General features: G+C 42.0%; 3 protein-coding genes across 4 annotated transcripts; 1 reads left to right on the forward strand and 2 right to left on the reverse strand.

The window, feature by feature from the left end:
- Nucleotides 1–981: 981 nt before the first annotated feature.
- On the reverse strand, nucleotides 982–3,933 carry smim28 (small integral membrane protein 28). 2 transcript variants are annotated; one of them, XM_076729098.1, is made up of 2 exons: nucleotides 3,719–3,933; nucleotides 982–1,848 (listed from the first exon to the last, which is right to left on the reverse strand). In XM_076729098.1, exons 1-2 carry the CDS (start codon nucleotides 3,815–3,817, stop codon nucleotides 1,426–1,428), a joined length of 522 nt encoding a protein of 173 aa, XP_076585213.1. In that variant the 5' UTR covers nucleotides 3,818–3,933; the 3' UTR covers nucleotides 982–1,425. The 2 variants fall into 2 exon arrangements, with proteins under 2 accessions (XP_076585213.1, XP_076585214.1); XM_076729099.1 differs by having other exon boundaries at nucleotides 3,238–3,933.
- A 5,639-nt stretch (nucleotides 3,934–9,572) lies between these two features.
- On the forward strand, nucleotides 9,573–16,898 carry ifngr1 (interferon gamma receptor 1). Its single transcript, XM_076728801.1, has 7 exons — nucleotides 9,573–9,854; nucleotides 12,668–12,785; nucleotides 13,155–13,336; nucleotides 13,423–13,559; nucleotides 14,061–14,232; nucleotides 14,816–14,940; nucleotides 15,031–16,898. The coding sequence occupies exons 1-7, from the start codon at nucleotides 9,791–9,793 to the stop codon at nucleotides 15,445–15,447; spliced, it is 1,215 nt and encodes a 404-aa protein (XP_076584916.1). The 5' UTR covers nucleotides 9,573–9,790; the 3' UTR covers nucleotides 15,448–16,898.
- Nucleotides 16,899–17,371: 473 nt separating this feature from the next.
- ltv1 (LTV1 ribosome biogenesis factor) lies at nucleotides 17,372–23,509 on the reverse strand. The gene is made up of 11 exons (XM_076729616.1): nucleotides 23,326–23,509; nucleotides 22,464–22,595; nucleotides 22,109–22,318; nucleotides 21,890–21,977; nucleotides 21,597–21,729; nucleotides 21,188–21,425; nucleotides 20,499–20,626; nucleotides 20,193–20,338; nucleotides 18,940–18,992; nucleotides 18,262–18,462; nucleotides 17,372–18,121 (listed from the first exon to the last, which is right to left on the reverse strand). The coding sequence occupies exons 1-11, from the start codon at nucleotides 23,326–23,328 to the stop codon at nucleotides 18,011–18,013; spliced, it is 1,443 nt and encodes a 480-aa protein (XP_076585731.1). The 5' UTR covers nucleotides 23,329–23,509; the 3' UTR covers nucleotides 17,372–18,010.
- Between the last annotated feature and the right edge of the window lie 54 nt (nucleotides 23,510–23,563).

The raw sequence follows: 23,563 nt of genomic DNA on the forward strand, positions 1-23,563 counted from the left end.
ATAGTTATTACAGTCATTAAATGAGAACAAGCTGGTGGTTTGATGAACAAACTAAAGTTCTAATACAGAGAGCTAAATCTCCTCTAACCTGTCAAACCCCCTGTCTCCTCTTAGAGATATGATAGATGTTCAATATATATAAGGAATTTTTTTTTTTTGGACAAGTAAAGCCCCCAAAATACACAGTATAGTGATTTAAATGTGTCAAAGACCATAAATAATGCCGCTGTAGACATTTATGTTGTTGTTCCCACTTATCACCACTAGAGGTCATACTTATTTTCATTGATTAAGCTTTGACAGACAGCCCGTGCTCCGTCCGTACAGTTTACATTAATCACGCTGTCACATGAGAATGGACTGTCATGGAAATTTGTACAGATATTCACGGTTTCCAGAGGATGAATCCGACTGACTTTAATGATGACCTGGCTTTTTTGTCCACCAGCAGGTTGATGTTTGGGGCTCTTAATGAAACAGATGATTTGGGTGATTCTTTAACTCTTCCTCTATCTCCCATGTGTCCTGTGAAATATCTCTCCATCTCATTAATGTGTTGGCAAATTGGAAAATTTGGTATCGACATTCAAGGTTTGGAGGTGGGGCATAGGACTCGGGGGAGCCCTCATGTAAGCAGAGGCTGTCAAGCTGCTGTTAGTGTCTTGACTTTCACTACTCTAATATGATCACACCTCACTTTGGGCAGTAATCTGGTTTCAGAAATGTCAGTGTAAACAGGAACTCTGAATAATACTTTCCATCACCACCATCAGCTCAACATTTCTATTTTTTCAATACTACCTAAGACATTTTTGGACTAAACGGCTGCTAAATTAATGACAATCCCATCAGCCTCAGCTGCACCTTCTCAAACCACACAAAGCTGATCAGGGCTAACTATGGTGAATGTTATTTATAGTAATTCTTCTATTCTCTCAAAAGTTACATATCGTTTATCAAATGATGCTAAAATGCTACAAGTGGCTTTTTGAAAGTGTATTTATTGATGTTTGGACAGTAAAGGGCAGAAGAACTCCGAAACAAGCCAACACACAAACATTTGCCAGCAGACACGGACAAACATCATCAAGTCTGAGAGTCCGAGTCCACCTGATGAACGGGAGTCCAACATTCACCCTCCTTCAGCTCTGGTTTGGCTCTTTAGCTGCTAAATGTTCGACTCTCCTCACCAGCTGGTCTCAGGTGGTGGTTTATCGGAGCTGCTTGATGAAAACAGCTGCCTGCTGCTGGAAACGAAGTTGATGAGAGCTCTGACACTGAACCAGACAGTAAATGTGTTGTAAAACCAAAACTATGAGTTAAAAGGGGCTAAGAGGCTCTGTAGAGCTGCAGAGATGAGTGGTAAATGACAGCAAAGTTAGAAAAACACCAAATATTGGAGTTATAATGTCTTTTTAACGCCCATCACACATATCTGCCGCTGGACTTGAGCTCTGGACACAGCTTGGCCTCCAGATCTTCAATCTTTATCGACTCCACGTCTTTGGAGCTGGAGAGGCTGGCGGCCCGGGTGATCTTGGTGAGGGTTTCCTCATAGGGCGGAGGTAGGTAGACCATAACGAAGACCCCGTCCGACCCGTCGGAGCTGGTGCTGGTGTGGCGTTCTGCATTCCTGGTCAGGGAGGAGAGGAACTCTGCGTTGCTCTCTGCGTCCTGGAGGTCCAGAGCGATGATGTCGGCCAGGCTCAGTTTGCTTCGGGAGCACCGGCGGTAAATCAAACCCACCAGGAGAGCCAGCAGAAGGACGGAGACGACCGGGAGGACAATGTAGACCACCAGCTCTGTCTTTCTGTCCTCTCCCATGTCCAGCTCATTCCAGTCATAGCCCTGGAGGTCAAATAGGAAGACCTGGTTTAAAGAAATGTTTGTCTCTGTGGGAGATTTACAAAGAGGGGCTCATTTGTAGTTTTGATGATAATTAACCATCAAACGCTGTGGTGGTATTAACAAGACTGGATTATCATCCAGATCTCCAGAGGCCCCAGAAGACCCAGTTTCGCTGTGGTAACAGTATTAAGATCTTTTACTTCAGTAAAAGTACTAATATGATGCTGAAAATACTCCACTGGAAGGAAAAGTCTTGCATTCAGCACCTCAGTAATCCAAAAGGATTTTAAAGAGTTTATCAATTCACTGACTGAGTAAATGCAAAAAAACAAACAAACAAACAAACAAAAAAATCTCCCATTTTATTTTGAAGGTTTTGTGATAAACAACTTCTTTCAATCAGCAGCAGGTTTATTGCAGATCTTTGGTTTTCAGTCGAATGAATGTGTTACAGACTCAGACAAATCCCGTAAATCTGCAGTGCTGCTCATGATGCATTACAAGTCTGTGTTTGATCCAGACAAGAAGGGTGATCCTGCACCCCTCCAGCTGTGAGAGAACAACATGTGGCCATGCTGTTTACATCCGCTCACACTGTCCCAAATTCCCCCTGCCTCAGTTTTTCTAGCAATTAGTTAATGCTGCCTGGATGACCCAGCACCCTGCAGACTCTGCTCCTCTGCACGACTGGACGGCTTTTAATGCTCAATCCATCTGAGTGTGGCTCACTGCAAAGTGCTGTTAGAGTCTGAGACTTTATATGAGGCTTAAAGGACTCTGACGCAAAGGAACAAAGAAGAAGGCAGGTATCCAGCTCTTTAACCTGCTACGCTTTCCTGCATCTCCTCTTTTGGTTTTACATTCAGCAGTTTTAGCTTCTGTTTCCACAATAGACAGTCAGCACTTGGTCCTTTGTGCCATCACCAACAGGCAGAGCTTCTTTAGTTTAGTTTAGTCCAGCAATGCCCAACCAAGGGGTTGGGCCCCTCCAAAGGGTCACCAGATAAATCTGAGGGGTCATCAGATGATTAATGGGAAGGAAGAAAAAATAAAGTTCTGATACATTTATGTGCTTTTTATGAAATGGTTTGGCTTCAAACTGTTATTTCAATGAAACCATCTGAGAGGCTTAGAGGGGAATCACTGCTAACACCTCACACACACGACAGCTGTGTATACACTGCATTTTGTAAGGGGTTTTGTATTTACTTAGCTTATCGTATATATATTCAATAAAATCTTAATCTGATAAATAACTACTAACCAAAGACAACAAATACAGTGAAGTAGAAAGTACAATATTTCTTTCTGATGTAGTAGAAGTAGCATAAAAGAGTCCAAAAATTGGACTAAAGTGCAGTACTTGACGAAATAAACTCAGTTACTTACCACCACTGTGATCTCGAGATGGGACTTCACACAACACATATCAAGTGTGAAGAAGAAACGTTGAGAAAATGAGCTTGCATAAAACTCAAACTTGAGGTTGAAGTGATCCAGTCAGGAGCCCCTCTGAATTTGAAAGTTAGACTGAAGTACAGTTGTAAGTGCAGCTGGCTGGTTCTTAAACCTCTTCAAAGCTCATGGCCAGACATCACTCAGACACACAGTGTGTTTTTTTTTTTTTTTTTTGGTTGTTGTGCAGATGCAGAAATCTCCAGATAGATTCACGATGAATTTTGGCAAAATGTGTATAAACTGATTTCATGTAATATGAGGGTGCAGCTGTGGAAATTAGTGTGGTTTATGATTAAATGCTTCGCTTCAAATCAGCATCACGTCGCTTGAATGAACCGCTGAAGCACATCCACATAATTTTAGGAGGATGAAACATGTCAGATTATCACTGCTGAACTTGAGCTCTACACACCTGCTTCTCCTGTGTGGAAGGTGATCCTGTCACCCAGTCGTACGACCCCCTGCCTGCCGGTCCAAACCTCATCCAGCTGCTCTCCAGTAGCGCCCGCATGATGCTCTGATACTGGTAGTGCTGGTGGATGGAGAAATGTGTGTTTGTAGAGTAAATAGATGGTGATCAGCTAAAGCATCCAGTTGTTGTTGTCCAGTGGAGTAAACAGAGCAGACAACAGGGAGGGGATGGCTGTTGGTCGGGGGGGAGGGAGGTGTTGGTAGTCAAGGGTGAGATGGGCGGATGGTGCCCAGTGGAGGGTCTGATGGGAGGGGCTGCGAGCTAAGCAGCTGCTCACATGCCGACACATGCAGCAAAGCAACTGGATTCAGGCCAATGATGAGATTTAGAGCCGTACAGCTGCCCTATATCATAGTGTGTGTGTGTGTGTGTGTGTGTGTGTGTGTGTGTGTGTGTGTGTGTGTGTCCAGTTTGTGTGAGTAATTGTCGGTGACAGAAAAAGGTGGGGCTTCTCTTCAGATCAAATCTCTGGCACGTGGAACGAACTTGAGGAAGAAACACAGTGATTGTGAAAAATCCACAGCTGATACGTGTGTGTGTGTGTGCGTGTGTGCGTGCGTGTGTGTGTGTGTGTGTGAGACACACAGAGACGGTACAAAAGACATCAGAACAAAAAATAATGATGATGATGATGATGATGAAGAAAAAAATTACAATTACAGAGGTTTTCGTTGCCCAAATGACGTCTAAAACTGATTCAATTCTCCAACAAACAAAACCGAAACATGTTCACTTTATGATGTCCATGAAAACCAGAAACAAATTATCAGAGAAGGTCGATCCACTGAATGTTTGGTATTCCCATTTGATAAAATGAATGAATACATATTTCTGTTGATCATCAGCAGCCATTAAAGCTTTCGACCGCCACCTCTGGGAAGCTGTAAAGATCTCATATGTCACTTTGCTCTTCTTTAAATATGAAGACTTGAATGATGTTGAATTCATGAAAATAATCACTTTTGTTCCAGGTAAAAGTCCTGCATTGAAAAGGTTAAGTAAAAGTATTTCAATACAATCAGGAAAATGTACTTTAAGTATTAAAAGTACTCAATACAGTAAAGTGTCACCTGTGATTGTTGTGCTACTGGATATAACATCATCACATAGCTCATTTTTATAAGACTGCAACCTGAGTGGAGTAAAAGTAAAAAGTGGCATGAAAATGGAAAGACTTAAGTAAAGTGCAAGTACCTCCAGTCTGTACAATACTTAAGTAAATGTACTTAGTTACATTCCACCAGTGGTGTTGACCTTGAATGTTTGTTCTCTATACTGTGAAGGTAAGGTTTGGATTTCAGAGATGAATATGAGCCTGTGAGGTCTGCACAGCTGCACGAGAACAACCTGATGGTGTCCAGCATCTGCTGAACTGAGTGTGTTCGTGTGTGTTTGTGTGGAACAGTGTTAATAAAATCAGCTCAGGAGGACAAACACACAAGTCGGCCTCACAGCCGCTGGCGTGCAGCCTCCTTACATTAATCCTCCCTGAAACATTGCATGAGAGAAAATACCTGAGAACGGTTTTGATTAAATATCTATATGATGGATTAGGCAAGAGATTTATGTGCACGGTTGACTGTATGGAAGGTCGGGTCATTACCATCAGCGAGGGCATGACCTGTTTTTGCAGAAGGTGCTCAGTTTTATCTGTGTTGCATTTTCTTATTCTATGTACATTTAATTATTTATGACATTATGCTACAATTAAATGTTATTCAAGATTTTATTAACTTCTCATAATCTACAACACAACATAAAATTGGACAAGAGGCCTTTGCAGGGATATTTATTTCATATATGAATTCAGCATATGGAAAAAAGTTTAACCACTCAGCCACCTGTCTAAAAATACTACTACTTTTTCTCTTCTTTTCATCAAACTCAACCAGCTTTCTTTAATGACCTAATTCCCTCCGGGGTCAATAATATCATTTCAGATCTCCTCCAGACTTCACACAGAAGCTTAAGAGACCTGATGAAGTCTGTCACTGTCGCAAAATAAAGCTCAGGCTTGATTTTCCACCCAGATTTACAAAAATCTTTCCTCACTCCGGTTTAAATCCTCAACACGCCTTCAATCAAGGGATTTAAAGAAGCCATCATGCGCTCACTGCTGATGATGGGATGACATCTCCTCCTGACAGACTGCACACACACAAACAGCTACGCGATGTGAAAGCTGGTGCAGACGCAGAACTGCATGTGACGTCTTGAATGTACATGAACTGGTTGATTGACAGCAGCCTTTAACACTTCAACACTACTGGGTCTTTGTCCGAGTGGAAACAGACAGGAACATAAACACATACATCGTCAGCCGAGAACAGGCTGTCACTGGAAAATTGATTGAACAGGATTTCAATCAACAAGTGCTGCACCCATCAAGTGTGATAGATGAGAGAAACACGATTCATTCAGCTCTTCCTTTAGGCCAAAGTGCTCCAGTGTTCAGAGTGTGAGTCCAGTCTGCCTCTGCAGAGCGATCAGTTAATGATGAAAATTTCCCCTGAACTTTAAAGGCATCGCTGTGAAGATGGTCTCTTCATGAAACTGGGCTGTTTACATAGTAGAAAGATGCAAATGTTTGTTTGAAATTGGTGCTCCATGACCCAGAGAAAACAGAGAGAAGGGGCTCTGGTATTCAGTTTGCTCAAAGGGAAGAAAACCTACAACAACCAGAATGCACTGCGTCACACGGCCGCTGCTGTGGGTGACACACTGCGGGTTGGCCAGTGTTTGGTTTGTGCTTGTCAAAGTAAGAACAGCCTGGTCACAAACTTTCTTATATTACAGCTTAAGTTTCATGTAGTGGTCTTCTTTTTCTGTTTAAACAGAAACAGCTGGTGTGAGCTCCCCCACTGTCAACAGATGGAATAACTGGGCAGATGGATTATTGTTGGAGATAGTTTTCCATCTGAGTGATCAAAAAAAACAACCATGTTAGACTCGATTACAGTGAGGTCAGAAATAAACTCCCTGCCACGACACTGCAGACGGCAGCAGCAGTGATTAGCCTGTCTGGGTTGAGCTCTTTGCTTTCTGACCTACAATATACCGAGTAATCGAGATATGGTGTTTTTCACAGACATAGCATCAAAAAATCGTGATCTCGTCCGAGGGGGTTATGTTTCCTGTCCAGTTTATTGGTTTGTTTGTCTGTCAGCAGGATTACTGAATGACTGCTGAACTGATTTTCATGGAACGTGGTGGAAAGGTGTAACATGGACCCTCACCTCACCACAAAGGCTCAGCAGCTGTGTACCACTGGTTTTATCAAGCAGATTTCTAATTATGGGGTTGTATCTGTGGGAATATCTCACTTTTCCCTTCAGTAAGAGAATGCTTATGTTTCTCTAAAACTCATTTAGCCAAAAATCACTCATTTATTCAAATAAATGCTTTGTACTGAGAGACCTAAAATGTTATTGATTGATTATCCACACTCAACAGTGACACATTGTATCAGCATTGTGTATGTATTGAACTGTCACCCTAACCCTCAACCCTTAATGAAACAAATAGCACCCAGTCCATCAGCTATTCTGCTGTGGAAGTCCAGATGTGGTTCATGATGATGCTGATACCACCGCTGATCAAAGACATGTCTACAGTCCAGCTGTGAGGTCCAACATCTGCCTGGAATCGACCCAGCAGGATGCTCGGGGGCAGCGGGTGGGATTTGTCCCTGCAGGATTACTGCCCCAGGCGTGCAGACGGCAGCCGTAATTACTCCTCACGTGGCGAGCTGAGTGGGCAGAAATATGAGGACCTTGTCCGACCATGTGGAGGTTGAGAGGAGGATCATGGGTAAAGTCAGACCTGTCATGACACCACTGGTGATGTCCTGAGTAATCGCGCTGGCCCACCCAACATCACATTTCTCTTTCATTCTGTACATCAACCAAGCAGAGCAGGAGGAAATACACAATGTTTTACTTAAATAAATGCACCAGTGTAAAAGTACTCCCACAGTTAAAGCAGTAGTACTTCAGTGAAAGCAAGGAGGTATTGTCAGCAAGATGTACTTGAAGTATCAAAAGTAAGAGTACTTTTTCTGCAGTAAAATGTCTCCTGATGCTGATCTATTATTATATTTAACATTATGAGATTGTTACTGATGCAAAAGCAGCATTTTACTGATGCAGCTGCTCGAGGTGGAGCAGGGTGGGGTCCTCCAAAGTGACACCACATTAATCTGAGGGATGCTGAGGTGATTCATAGGAGAGGAAAGAGGAAAACAAAAAAGTTCTGATAAAGAGATTTACGCGTTTTTTTTTAGACTTTTCTCTAAAGAGAGTTTTACCTCCTCGGGCCTTTAACAGGTATTTCAGTTAAACCATGTTTACAGTGAAAATGTGTTTACATGTAGTGACTATTACTAACAATAGTTTAATGTGTTGTAATGTCCTGCAGAGTACTTCTTGGCAGTTTGGAATATTTCTCTGGGCTGTGTTGAGGATTTTCCTGGGAGACTATTGTTTATGTGAGCGGTCGTCGCTCCTCTCCTCTGTGTCTGACTCAGTAAAAGACTGAAGCTGTAATCCCATAAGAGGCTTTGCTTTTCACTCTGCTGAAGTTGGGTGCTGTTGGCACGGTGCGATAAACATGCTTTGTCACAGCAGCTCCGGCTAAAATGGCAACATCTGGACAACAGACATATAATATGAAGCAAGATTGTTCCTTGAAATAAAATGGAATTACAGGAATAAATAACGTGGATAATACATACGACATTTTTAAAATCACAGGAACTATTGTTGTGCTTTATTGTTTCCTCTGCTGGAAAAAGAACCGTCTGTTAGCCTGGTGATCACAATGAATTCATATTTATATTTCATATTCATATTTGAATCAGAACAAGATTATACATATGACAGGATTTATAAAATATAAAACAAAACAGAATAAAAAAAATAAGCTCAAGTTGAATAAAATAAAAGAGTCTTTTATTTATTTATTTCTTTATCCATCCACATGGCACTAAAGATGCCAACATAAAGGAAATGCCCTGTCAGGGTGCGAACAGCAGGTGGCGACAAACACCAGATTTCATGATGATGAATTCACCTGCTTCACCTGCGCAAAAGACGTCAACAAGAAATAAAACGTTGGCTTCATAATAAAAGCTTGAATTCAGTCAGTCGTGAATTAATTGAATAACTGAAAATAATCTGGTTTCTAGTGCAGTATGACAAAAATGACGGCATTAAAAACACCATGATCGATAGGTCCTGATTTATTTTTGAATATATATTTTTGAGATCGTGTATATATTCTTTCTTTATGTACTCGTGTCTCCTTGAGTACAAATGAAGATTCATTCTAAAAGGGGCTAAAATATTACATTTATTAGTATCTTTCTTTCACCTTTGCAGTCTCTCTTGATGACTTATTTACATGTTTTTTAACGCAACATTTTTCCTTGCAAGGAAATTGTTTTTTCTTTCCTGTGCAAGTTCACTGCAAGCAGTGTTTAAACCAGAGTCAAATTCCTTGCATGTGGGCACACACCAAAAAATTAAAATAATAATAATAATAATAATAATAATAATAATAATAATAATAATAATAATAATAATAATAATAATAACAATAATAATACAATAAAAAAAAGAGAGAGAGAGATTCTGATTTGGATTCTGGTCCAGTTTTCTGTTAATTTGCTCCTGAAATATCTAAACCTTTATTTTGAAATAAAGCAGCGGTCTTTATCGTGTCCAATGACGTCATCAAGGTGTTTCTAAAGGTTGGGTACGTGAGTTTGGTCGTTACTGTCAGTGCTCACCTTGTTGAAACACACCGGAAGACGACCGCAACGTTGTTTTTCTGTGAAGACGAAGAGGAAAACGGACTTTGCTGAGGAGAAACTCTACGTCTTGTCTTTGTAACTGGTTTCTAACTGGTTTCTAATGAAGGCTCGTTCTGGTTTAATACATTTTAATTTGGATCGTCCGAGCTGAGAGGGAAGCCGGATTTTTATGGTTGTTGGACAGTTTATAGACCTGAACCATGCTGCTGGATGGTGCGTTCACTGCCCTCCTTCTTCTGATCTGTGGAGCTTCTGCCGTGATTGGTAAGTGGTTGGACGATACATATTGATCACTACAGTATTCTCTGTGCAACGTTGTGACCTTAATATGAAATGATTAAGACGTCTTACTAGAATACCACGAAAAAAATGAAGACTTTATATCAAATGAAGAACATGAAATAAATGTTAAATTCACGCCTGGATGTTTTACAGAATGATCAATCAGACATGACTTTGGCCTCCTGTCATTATTAATGTTCTCTGTTACACTAAAATAATACTATTAAAATAAAAATAAAAGAAAGAAATGTGTGTAGGTCATTAGCTAGAAGTCAAGCGTCTGATTTTCAGCTCTTGTATTCAGGTTGTAGCTGCAGAAAATCCCAAAAAAATTCATTAACTTCTTTTTCCAGTTTGATCTGTTAATCTAATTGATCTGTGCACAGTGTAATTGTTTAATCACAGTTTTAACAACTAATCTGTGTAGTCATTTATCAAGAAGGCTGAAAAACAAACAGAATACTTTGATTTTACTTCCTGTAGGAAGAAAAAGACACTTTGGACTCTTGGAACTTGAGATGGACATTTGCCATGATTGTTGACAATTTATATATGTTAGAAAATAATGCTGTAAATCTGAGTGACTCATTACAGATGTGTTCAAGGTCCAGGCTATGTCAGTGATATCAGAGATAGCTGTGGTTGTTCTCATAAGGAAGTGAATGAATGTTCATCTTATAATCAGTTGAACACGTAGCCAGACAGACTTTCTGCATCCTTAAATCATGTGATGCTTTGCCTGGACCTTAGAGAGCAGGTGTCATTCATCATCTTAAAATGAGTGTTTCTGGATGAGGCCAACGTCGTCTCGCTTGTCATTTCACCGCCTGCTACCTAATTGTAATTTTCCCAAATAACAAAACTAACCTCCTTTGTGAGTTACGTTCACGCTGAGTGACGCATCCTGAAACTTTGCACATCCGTTCTTGATCTGGAGTTTCTCAGGTGTCACCTGAACAACTGGAACATCATGAATCACCTGCATCACGTCAAGGCATGAAACATGTGGTTTTAAACTCTGCTGTTGAAGGAAGGACAGGTCTTAATTTGCCTGTTTTACTTCAGATCAAACTGATCATTTATTCCAGATAAGAACACGTCACAAATGACTAACACCTGCTCACATGGGGCATATTAACAGACAGCTCTCCTTTTAATTAAATGCCTCAGGAATTTATCTCTAGAAATTAAATATACAGTAAATGCACCAGCACAGCACATGGCTAAAAGTACGTGGATATACTTTTGAGTACTCTAGGCCCAGGGCTGTTTTTCCTGGTTTGCTCTCAGCCACTTGGTTCCATTGAAGAGAACTCATAATGATACAGCACACAATGATAGACGGTCAAGCTCTCCCACCTCTGCGTCAACAGTTTGTGTCAGCATCCAAGTTATTACTACGACTGTGATGAATCTGACTTACTAAATACCACAGATGAGCCCGGAAAGACAAATAAATGTGGAGGCTTCAGATTAGCCAATTCAAAAGAAAACTTAATTAATCTAGTGCCACATTGACCAGAGACAGTCTCTTCGACCTTCACTCTACAATCATTCAACAGACTGCAACGTGAAGCCTTTCCCCCCTCCTCCTCCTCCTCCTCCATCGGTATACATCCCATATGAAGTGAGGGCAGCGTGGTTGCTCAGCATCAGTGTGGGACCTCGCTGATGCTGTCAAGGCTCAATGGGAGCAAATCTGTGCAGAGTGGTTCAAACTGTGGAGGCTGTGATAGCAACACATCAATGGACACAGCTTTAGATTAATTAATTAATGCAAATATTTAAGGGGTTTGTTGTTGTTGTTGTTGTTTTAAGTTCTTGTTGTCTATAACATCATTGATATAAGAAACTTAGTAATGTCTGCCTCCCCAGGAGATTAAAAACAAGTGACAAAACAACGCCGTACACCATTTGTTGTACATCTGTCACCTAACTACCATAAATGGAATTAGTCAGTTGCACGTATGTACCGCACCCCTTCCTGGATTATGAGCAGATAAATATGTGTTTATTGTTCATGCGTAGCTGATGTGTAACTGTGTAGGAGTGTCAGATATGTGCAGATATGCTTCGATCCACTCAGACGTGTGACGGCCTCATCTCACTCTCCCGGTGTGGGTGAGGTTGGTTTTATTTGCCTGTGTGACTTTCTTCTGAACACTCAGGCTAACGTAGCCTGACTGCTGCAAAGATGACATCCAACGGCTCTGAAACTTACTTTTTCATGTTGAATTATTTATTAAAGCCTCCCAACATTTGGCAAAGGCTGGGGCCCTTCTTCATATACATCAAGGAGACACAAATACTAAGTTGATTTTCAGTTTGCTTGTTTCCCTGCTGATAAATGCTTGTTTGATATTGTTCTGGGTCGAACAGGCTCACTTCCTTCATCTTTGTTTGTTTATGGAGCATTATAAAACTGCAACTGTTTTTGCATTTGGGCTCTAATGTTTACGTGTTGATCCAAGACGACGGTCCTCTTGGAGGCTGCAGTTTGTGTTGCGGTTGAACTGTATTGCTCTACTGACAGATCTGCTGGGAAACATGGTGGTTCTCTTTACTCAGGACATCATGGCAACAGATGATTAGATGATGGTTTGTAGGAGACCCTTGTGGTCTCAGGGTTCAGATGCCAACCACGAACCACAACGTCTGCGGCTCGAGTCTGGATGGAGAAAGTACAAAAATGCCCAAAAAGTACTAACTTGTGTATGTAGTATACTGACCCATATGTCTGTATGGTTTGTAAAGGTACATTTATTTATGGCTCTTTCCTCTTTTCTTACTTGCAGTTCTGCCTCCAACAAACGTGACTGTGAGCTGCCAGAATCTCAAAGTCTCAGTCAGCTGGGAGCACAGCGAACAGGAACCAAACACCAGGTTCAGGGTGAACATCAGAGGCGCAGCTGGGTAAGTGTTGACGCTGCCATCCTTCAGGGTAGGAAAACCTATTTCCCAGAGGAATAACCACACATGTTCATCATTGGTGTTGCATGAACCACAGACAGACCTCAGTGAAACACACCCACAACAGTGTCTTAGCCAACGAGCTAACAGTGAGACTCGACTATTCTAAAACTGAAAGCAGAAGATGAACCTTTGGTGAGGCTTGAATTAGTTTGATGACGAGATCAATGTAATGTTTGCTGACTCAGCGGCAGCAGATATTGTGTGTTGTTGTTGGTATCTGCTCGGTGGAAGTCTCCACTCTCTGTCTGGCTATTGATCAGATGTAGTAAGATGAAAGATTAATCTGCTGTATTGTTGCTCATATTTTAGAAACTCTGAGAACGAGACCACAGACCATCAGTATGATCTGACCCCCTTCATCTGGTCATCTGAAGAGCACTATATGGACAACTTTGGCGTCACCGTAACGGCCATACGGGGAGGCAAAGAGTCTAAACCGGTGCAATCTGAAACATTCGCCTTTAACTATTTAAGGCCGACTGTTCAAAGATGTAAGTAATATGCAGCTGTAAGAACATGTTCATTTCCCCACTTCAGGATTCGTTTGCAGATATAAAACGTAAATTTCTCTTCACAGGTGATTTAGATTTCCCTCCTGTGACCTTGAAGGAGGCCACAGTGACTTTCACAAATCCACTCCACTATTACAGCGAACTGAAGCGGGCTAACAAGCCGGATGCTGCGACCTTTAAATTCTACGTGTCTTCAAATCATGTAAGTACAAATAAGGGTTAAACATTTTACTGCTGGATGCCTTTGGATGGAGGATGGGTGTATTTAACATTACACGTCAGTATTTGTCTGAAGCTTACAGGGGTCATTTAAATCATTGCCATCTGCTTGTTAGACTCTAAGCATCCAAAATGTCAACGGTTCATCACAAGGAGAGCAAAATGGACCCAGTAAGGATGAGTTTAAATGTCTGGGCTTCATCTCACTGACAACTAGAGAGCTTATCAAGCTCACTCCCTGGAAAGACTGCAGGTCCTGTGGACCATGGCTGTCCACAGCAGAGGCCGGTCTCATGAAGCTGTAGCGCTGGGGTTGTGTTTCTATATTCCTTCAGACCCTGTCCCACACAGAAATGTTGGATGCTAGGGCTGGATATCGAGAACCAGGTCTCCATGTCGAGTACAGTGGAGGTCAAATGTTTTGTTGATTATTGTAATAATAAAACAATATTGTTATTAATTATCTCTGCTCTGTGACTTTCAGGGAGAAACAAGCTGTGATTGCACAGTGAAAGATGAAAACTGCCGCTGTCTCATCTCTCTTCCTGAAGGCGTGAACCAGTGCGTAACGCTGAAGGGAATGTTGTTTGACGGGATCGGCGTTGGCCACATGATGTTCAGACAGACTGATCGCATCTGTGACAGTGACGCAGGGGGTAAGTCTGAAGTGGAAGGGCTTCTTTAAAGACAGTCAATGCATCAAAGTGTGTCTGCACATCTCCGTTTGATCAATACACTTTATTGAGGTGTTTCTACTATTTTGTCCTTCCCACTGACTGTACACAAAGGGCATAGAATATCAGGAAGACTCACTGCTGAAACATTGTTGAATCAACACCTCTGTGACAGTGAAACAGTTGTATTGGTTTATTGCGTTAGATTGTACAGGTGTACCTAATAAAGTGGACACTGAGTGAATGAGAGTTCAGCTGAAGCTGATATGAAGCCATCTGATATCTCCCAAATTTGGATTTGTAAAATATCACTTTCCAACTCAAACCTTCATATCATACACTTTTTACCCAGAACAAAGAGTTTGTTTTGTTCCCCATCTCTTCTATTAGCGGTAAACATCCAGGACGATTGATTTCCAGCAAGCAAAACCTTATCCAACGTGCATATGATCACCTGACTATGAACGAAGCCTTCAAAATACTGATGGTCTTTGCTTTAACCTGTCACTCCAAATCGGAAAGTGTCCAAACAATGAAACTAAATCTGATGTATTTTGGATTGCAGAGCTCCATGTGATCACGCTTGCTATACTGCTGTCCATCACTGCCCTCATAATCATCATCATCACAATCATCATCTGTAAGGTGAAGGCCTGGACGATGGAGACACCCAGTCTACCCAAGTCTCTGGTAAGGTGTCCGATTGGATCAAACGTTATGTGGCTTTAGTTGTTTTTAACTGTTGTATAAAACCTTCTGTCCCACCTGCCCTCTTGACAGCGGCCAGTCCTCAAGGAACGGGACTTGAAGTATAAAATGGTGTCCAAAACAGACATCAGCACTGTTGGAGTGACGGTCAACAAGAAACCTTTGGTCAGCTCAGAGGAGGAGAACAATCCCACCAAGAACCTCCAGCACAGCAGCACCGGCTCTGGTTTCCAGCCTCCTTCCAGCCCCAACATGAACGGAGGACTTTCAGAGAGCAGAAACAAGGAGCTGGAATCTGTGGGGTTGACATCAGAGGGACAGAAGACAGACGAGGACTCTGGAGACGACTCAGAGAAAACAGAGTGCATCTCCATTTATTTGGAGGAGGAGGAGGAGGAAGAAGAGGAAAGGTCCCCCTATGACTGCCCACATGTCCTGCAAGTGGACATGGGTGACGGAGACATGGCCACAGGTTACACCGGCCCTTAGAACAACTGTCAGAGGACGCTTCTGGGGGAGATTTGGAGAAACTTACCTTAATGATGGCCGTCACCCATTCGTACCTCCAGGCTGACTCAGCACAATAAAACTTAAACGAGCGCACTCAGGGAGTTGGTGCTTTACTCAAGAGAATAATTGCACTGATTGAATCTGAAAACTTTACTCTCTGAAGCGACACTGAAGCCCTCCTCTGCCTCCAAACCGACTTTTCAGGGCTGTATGTGGCGTCGAGGGCGACTCATTTCTGTGTGACTTTTAACCCGTATGAAATCTCACATGCATTTCTACCACTTAAAACCTTGTTAACCGGGAACAATCCGGTGGTCGTCCAGTCACCTTCCGTCCGGTTTCAGCTGGATCTCTGAGCCTCAGCCGGCCTCCTGTGGCATTTTATTAGATGCAGCTTATTGTCCAAGAACGGCGACTTGGAGTCACAACAGTAGGATTTTTATCTCAAGGGAACCAGAAGGTATCACATGTTGTTGGATATTTCTTTCAGTGTCATCTGACATGGTGTGTGCAGCTGGTCAAAGCTCATGAAACGAATGCTCTGTGCCCTGTTTTAATCTTAGTCAGCTTTTATGGTTATTTTTTTAAAGGAACAGTTCACAGAAGAAAAAAACCTTTTCTCACTTTCAAGTGGTATCTAATGATTGTATAGTTCTGGTTTTATTTGCCCAGGTTTGCAGATTTCTGCTGCTATCTTACTGCAATGATGAACTGAATTGTAGTTGGGATGTTCACAGAATTTACTTATATTATCTGAACAACTTCATCTCTTTTCAGAAATAATGTTCCACAATTAATAATCCACAGAACTCACTGTCACAGGGGACTATTTCATCGGTAGAAAGTAGTTCCAGTGAAAACTGGTCTGTGGACTGATCCGGAGCAAACTTATTCATGCAGAGAGATGACCTAATAAAACTAGCCTTTCTACATAAAGTACCACTAATTTAAAAGAAATATTTTCTTCTGTGTGAACTGAGCCCTTCACACTCTTCCAGGTTGTTCTGTGTTTTCTTTGAGAGTTTAACTGAGCTCTTCGTACAGTCTGGACTTTGCACTCCAGGCAGCAGAGGGCCTTATAAATACCTTTAAATGTTGGTAAATGTGCCACACCTCAAGGCACCGCACAGCCTCATCGTTCCATGTGCTGAACAACCTGCCAAACCGGCTCTGAGGTCCGTGCACCCGGCTGTTTTTCTTTTGCTCGCAATGAAGCCATAATGCTTGTTTACATTACTTCAGGGCTGCTCATGTTTTTAAATTGTGGGGCATTTGTTGAACCTCTTGTTGTTGTATGTCTCATACATCAGGCTTTTGTGCAGGTTCTAATACTAATGCAATAAATGCTTATTTTACAATAATTGTTGTTTGTTTTAGGGTTAAACACCAAAGCCAAATAGATTTTTAGTTTCATTATTTTACCTTACTGACCACGACTGCTACCTCTAACACAAACATGAGATGAAGGCATGTCAAGTCATTTTCTGCTCTGATCTGGTGTCAGTCATTGCTAAATAAATAGCAGTCTGAGCGATGATTATCAGCTCACCTGTGGATTAAAGAACTGACAGATGAGGTGAAAAACTGATATTTAATTAACTCCAAATATATTAAAAAAAAGAAAAGAAAAAAGAGGAAGTGTTGCAGTCTGAGTCTATTTTCAGACGCTGATGCTGATATGATTTTCAGTTTCAGATAACAGCACACATATTTTTTAGAAACCTTTATGAGGAATATAACAAAAAAGATGCCAAAGTTTTCAAGTGTTAAAGAACTAATGTGTCATTTTGAGTTACAGAACATGTATCAGCGACTATCGGTGACGTGATGCCAGACTGTTGTTTCTTTCAGATCCAGGAAATACACACTTCCGTGTTTGAACTGATTAAACAGATAAGATAGATCACATCAAGGTGGATTTTATTTTTACCTTTGGACAGAGCCACAGTAACTCTTTCCATCTGTTTCCAGTCTTTGTGCTAAGCTAAGTTAGCCAGTTGGTAGTGTACAGACATGAATGGTATTGATCCAACTCTACCAGAAAGAAAACAGGCATGTTTCCCAAAAAGTCAGAACTTCTCCTCTGAATGTGGTTTGATATGAGCAGCGATATAAGAAAATAAGTTGTCTGAAAGACTGAAACTTTACATTTAAAACCAGGATCTGATCAGAGAGCGAGTTCATATGGTGAGGCATTCAAAGTCAACTTTTGGTACAGTAACTTCTCAACACCTGTTGCTATGAGAACATTTTGGCTGCTGCCAAAAAAAGGACTGAAGTTTGTTTCCCTGGATTTCACACCATTATAAGATGATGACCTGAGCTGTAGATAACGTTCATTCTTGCTCTGTATATTTTGTGATAAATGACCTTTACTTCATGATGATTTGAGGGAAGTCTGGTCTAAAACCTCTCAGCACCCCGTCAGTCCTCTTTTTTGGGGTTGTTGGCCGTCCTGTCAGCTCTACTGATGTGAAGAGCAGCGTCCTCTGACAATCAGCGGGCTTAAAGTCTGTGCGGGCAGAGCGCCGGCAGTCGGCTGCTAAAGCTTCAGGCCTTGAACGTTCATTCTCAGGCTCAACATCTGCTTCTCCTGTCGGACCTTCTCTTCCTTGAACGCCATCTTGTTGGCTTTCTTCTCTACTCTCCTCTCCTGTTCAAACACAGAAAGAGAATTTAACACATTAAACATTTACACCTCTTATCATTTGTTGAAGTCCTTTCCTTCATGGTCAGTCATTTAGATCCCTGAGTGACCCTTACATATTATTATTATCTATCTTTCTTTGTCACCTTGCGTTCTTCCTTGATGGCCTGTTTCCTTGCTTTCCTCTCCTCTTTGCTCTCCTCCTTGGCGCGGGGCTGGTTGGAGACCCGCGGCAGGTCGGAGTCGTTGATCCTCGACATGCGCTCCGCCTGCTTGGCGGTCAGGCCTCTGTTAGGAAGGACGTCCAGAGGGATACCCGTCTTACTGGACACACAGATCGGCTTTGGCTGAGGACAGAAGGAAATAGACAAAACAAAGTGTGTTTCGAGATACCTGATCATTGAGAGCAGTGTTGTTTGAAAAGGTAGTGACACTATCAGTAAAATCACAAAATCTAGATCTGTAACATCCTCAGACTCTGCCTTGATGTTGATGATCTTGATCTTTTAGAACTAAGTTTCAACTCAACTACACCCTTTAAATCTGTCACCTTTCTGGCTTGGTGACATTTTCTAAAATCAGCTTGACTTCTACTAACCAGTAAATGGTTGAACGTGTGCCACCAGCTGATCGTACACCCGTCTTACGGGAAGTGGCAGGACGGGAACTCTCTGTGTTGACTAGCAGAATTTTCAGGACCAGACTCCAGGTGTGGGACAGTTAACCCTTTCACCCTGTCCTGTGCTTTTAGCGTGTGGATCTTATTCTCCACGTGTCGTGCCTAACAGCAGGTAAATATAATACAAAAGAAGGTGTTTTCATACCTTTGGTGGGTCTTCAATGACTTTGGGTCTGTTATATATGTTGGAATATGTGCCTGGAGAAGACGAGAAACATGATGTAGTCAGAGTAGAATGTATAGATACAATATAAGCAGGATATAACTAAATGAACGGCATTAGTGTCATCACCCACACACTTAAAGTCTCTCACCGTTACAAACTGTACATTAAACTAACATAATCTAGACTCAACAGCTGAAATACTTTGGTTTTCTTGTAATCATCTCAGCCAGCCATTAAAAACACTGACTCTTAAACTTTTGTGATGCCAATTCAAACAGGAAACTAATTTCATAACTTGAAGTTTAAATTTGAAAATGAAAGCAGTGTCAGAAGAGAGACTGTAAAACTATTTTACTGTGCTTTTACTTTAATACGTACAGGAGACAACATCACGTATGACACTGTCAGAGTTTTTGTTAGTGTTCCATTTCTGTGGAGTCAACCTTTGATCAAATAAGCTTTACTGCACCGATAAGGAACAGATAAGATTTTAACCTTCGGCTCCAAATGAAGCACTTTATGGTTTCAGCCGATACGGAGTCCTGATCTTAAGATGACTCTGAAAGATAAAAGTTAAACTACAACAGTCTGAATGCTGACGTTGAATGAAATTCACTTGGTTCAATAAACCCGACAATCCTCGTTGTTTCAAATCAGAGCCTTTTCACTGACTGTTCTGGGGTCATCTCTTCATCAAAGTGTGTCACGACGGCCACTCAGCTGTTATCACTGAGAGCTGTGGAAATGACAGCTCTCCAAATGGCTGTTAGAGTGTGCATCACTGTAATCAGCTCTGTCATCTTCTGAACATTTGCATGCAAACATTACATCACATTGGCACAGATGGATTTTTGTTTTAGGTCGTGAGTCCTGCACAAACATTTTATTTAGCCTCAGGCTGTGTTTAGCTTAGCTTAGCACAGAAGCAGAGGAAGCAGAGGGAAGCAGAGGCATCAAGCTGCACCAACGCTGCCTTCTAACATCTGAAATCTGTCCATTATATGTGTGTAAATAACCAGAACTCCTGGAAAGACAGCAAACTAAGCACATTTCTAAATATGTCTGAGAAATCTAACTTTAATGTGTTTGTCAGGTTTGTTTAGGCTGCTGAGATGTCAGTAAAGGAGGACTGAGTGAAAAGTCTGACAAGGGAGCTCAGCCTCCTGCAGCAGTTACTGCTAATAAATACACGACTTCCCCGCAAAGTGAAACTAAGTGGAAATTAAACTCACTGATGATGGTTTCACAGTCCCACTTCTCTTCTGGAGCTGCAATAACAACAGTTTCCATCTCTTCCTCCTCCTCCTCCTCCTCCTCCTCTTCCTCCTCCTTCAAGACAGGAAGTTCTTTGGGACCCAAATCATCTGGCCTCAAATATCTGAACCACAAACAAGACATAAAATTAGTCAGCTGGGTCATTTAAAACATTTTCTTTCTGGAAGAAAGGTTCATGCATCCATCATCCCATTTGTTATTAAGAACACCCCATCACTAAAATCATTATTGAATCAGATCAAAGTCAAATATAACACACTCACTCCTTCTCTTTCTGTATGAAGTAGTCTTTGATAATTTCCTCCAGACGAGCGCTGTCCGGTTCGATGAAGCCCTCCAGCTCTGTGTTGTCCAGGGCGCCGATCTCATCATCATCAAACTGTTCGTAAAACTGAAACAACAACATCAACGCAGTTTTGTTTGCAGCTCACATCTACAGACAATGTACAAAACAGATTTAAGACCCTGTGGAGAAATACCAGGAGTGGAAAAGTAGAGGAAAAGTAGAGGAAAGTAAAGTGAGTGTATTTGTCTGTTGACGTCAAGCTTTTTCTATTTTTATGCAGGATTTGACAGCGTTATCACAACTGCGACTTCAGTTTAGTTGTCCTATTATTTTATTATGTGTCATTAAGGAAACTACACCAAAAATCACATGATTCACTGATGCAACTGCACTCGTTAAGCGGACCAAGCTTTGATCATGATGTGACAGATTCACCCTGAATACAGATGGTTTGTGAGTTCCACGCAGTGAGGCATCCAGATGTTATCGTTATTTGAAGTCAGCAAGGTCGCTCACACTCGTTCCAACACTGGTCAGCCTGATTTATCGCACACCGCGGTCACGTGACCAACAACATTTTGAAGTGTACTTTTTTGTTAAAATGGGGAGTGGGGAGTGTGATCTCAGAGGAAGTTAACAGACAGCACAAAAAAAAAGAGCGTTCACCTTTTCAAAGCGGTCGTCCAGCAGGGTGAGCTGCTCGTTCCTCCTCATCACCGACGATGTCATCGAGTACTCTGTGAATCGACTCTTCGTCTCCTCGTCCATGAACAGAAACTCTCGCCCGTGGCCGCCCTCTTCCATGTCCTCATCACCCGAAAGCCCGCCCTCAGAGTCGAAGTCATCTTCCTCGTCTGTATCCTCCCACTCATCATCATCATCATCATCGTCTTCGTCGTCACCTCTATCGCAGGTGATACAGAAACAAAGAATCACAATGCGTGGTACTCCTACTTTAAAAAGGCGTCTGGACTGCAGACGTCAAATATATTTTGAAATTCCTCGAATGACAGAAGCCTTCAAGCAGGAAATGAAGATGAGAGAAGATATCAGATAACTTGAATCCACTTCTTACTCTGCGTTCACTGCTCCGCTCGCACAGTTTGCTTTCATGATGAAGTCGTCGTCCAGGATGTTGTCAGGGTCGCCATAGTCAAAGTCGTCGTCGAGAGCAGCCACGATGTCAGGGTCCATGTCCAGCCGCGGTCCTGAATGAAAACACAAAACGATGAGGAAGAACAAACAAGATGCTCACACCCGATCCTGAGGGCAATGCTGTGGACAACGAACAGCAGCAAGAGGCCAACAAAAGAGGCCCATGAAGGTCAAAAACCACTTCATGCCATTTGAAGCAGACGGGCTTCTTACCTGTGATCGGGGCAGCTTTGTTCAGAAGTCCCACATCCTCTTCAAACTCTGAGGCGAACACTGAAGACGGCAGGTTGATGGTAGCCATCTGTTCAGCGAACAAGACAACAATCATTTCAGAGCGTCATTTACCACGATTCCATACAAAGTGTTCAACTTCGGAAAAATGCCAACCCTTTCCAGGATTTTCATGACTAAAGGTAAACTGAGTCGACTTACAGGAACAGCCTCGCCTGTGTCACCCTCTTCCTCTTTCTCATCATCTTCATCTTCATCACGGAGGTGAATATGTTGTCTGTCTCTGTGTGAGGGGCCGGCTGCCACCAGCTCAGCCGAGCCTGACTCCTTCAGGTGTTGCAGATAGTCGTAGTCATCGTCAAAGAAAACGCCAAATTTCCTCTGCTCCTCACGCCTCTTCTCTAACTCCACCTGAGAAATATCAAAATCATGGAATCAGACTAGACATTGCTATGGTGACTAACTGGCTCTTTAACGAGCGCACAGCCAGAGTCTTCAACGATAATGAACACAGAGTAACACGACATTCATTAATAGACAACAGAGTTATCTGTACCTTGGTGGCGGGCAGGAGGACGTGCTGTGGGGCTTTCTCATCTGCAGCCAACGGGTCCCTCTGACTTCTGTGGACGAGGTGAAAGGTCACGGCCTTCTTCTTCTCAATGAAGGATTTCTTCTTTCGATGAGGCTGGAAGAGACAAACACAGGAGTGAATCGTAACAACCACTGATGATGTTTGGTCCCAGGGTAAATCTGGGTGGCATATATTGTTACCAAACTCACCATACCCCTTAAAATGAGAGACAGATCTAAATGGACAAACAAAACCTACAAGAATCATCACTTTAAGTTTCAACTTTTGATTTAATTATGATTACATTTACAATTCAGTTCTTTAAGAGCAGAGGATTTTAAATGTGCATCAACATCAAGAGCATCCTGACACTGACCTCCTACAGTTAAAAGTTACAAGCTTGTCAGGCCGATTGTTGTTATAAGATTCCCTCACGCGCTTCTGTGTGTCCCCAAATCTCAGCCGGACAACAGCAGGTAAAACAAGACATTTGTCAAACAGAAGCGTATATCAACTAACTTGAGAAGGGACAGAATAAGCGCCACGTTCTTCTGAATCTCTGGCGTTAAAGACATCAAACTCAAAGTTTTACCAAATGTCTGTCAGTGGTGAGCAGGTAACAGCTGAGTTAGCTAACGTTTAGCTATAAGAACAAGAGCGAAAAGGGGATAATGATTATTTTGGCTACAACTGTGTTTAAATTCACTTATGTGATATCAATCCATAATTTAGTTATCGTCGTTATTTTCTACCAATAACGTTACAGCTTTTTGGTGGGTACCCGTCAGTGACGTTAGCCGCGGTTAGCTAACAAAATTAGCTTACTTTAGAAATGTGTGCTTACCATTTTATAACGGAATCTCTGACGGCTTTCTTCGATTGGTCGGGGCTAAATATCCTCAAACCTCAAACTACAGGAAGCTGTGACAACAAATAACCGGTTAAATCTAAAAACTGCCGTTGTTGTTGTTGATCCACGTTGGATTCTTCTTCACCATGCTACTGCTGCCATTACTGGAAAAAACCATGGATCAGAGCCATGCGGGGGTGAAAACTAAATTAATATGCTTTACAGTGGACGA

This window comes from Chaetodon auriga, chromosome 4, assembly GCF_051107435.1.
Source record: "Chaetodon auriga isolate fChaAug3 chromosome 4, fChaAug3.hap1, whole genome shotgun sequence".
Lineage (NCBI taxonomy): Eukaryota > Metazoa > Chordata > Actinopteri > Chaetodontiformes > Chaetodontidae > Chaetodon > Chaetodon auriga.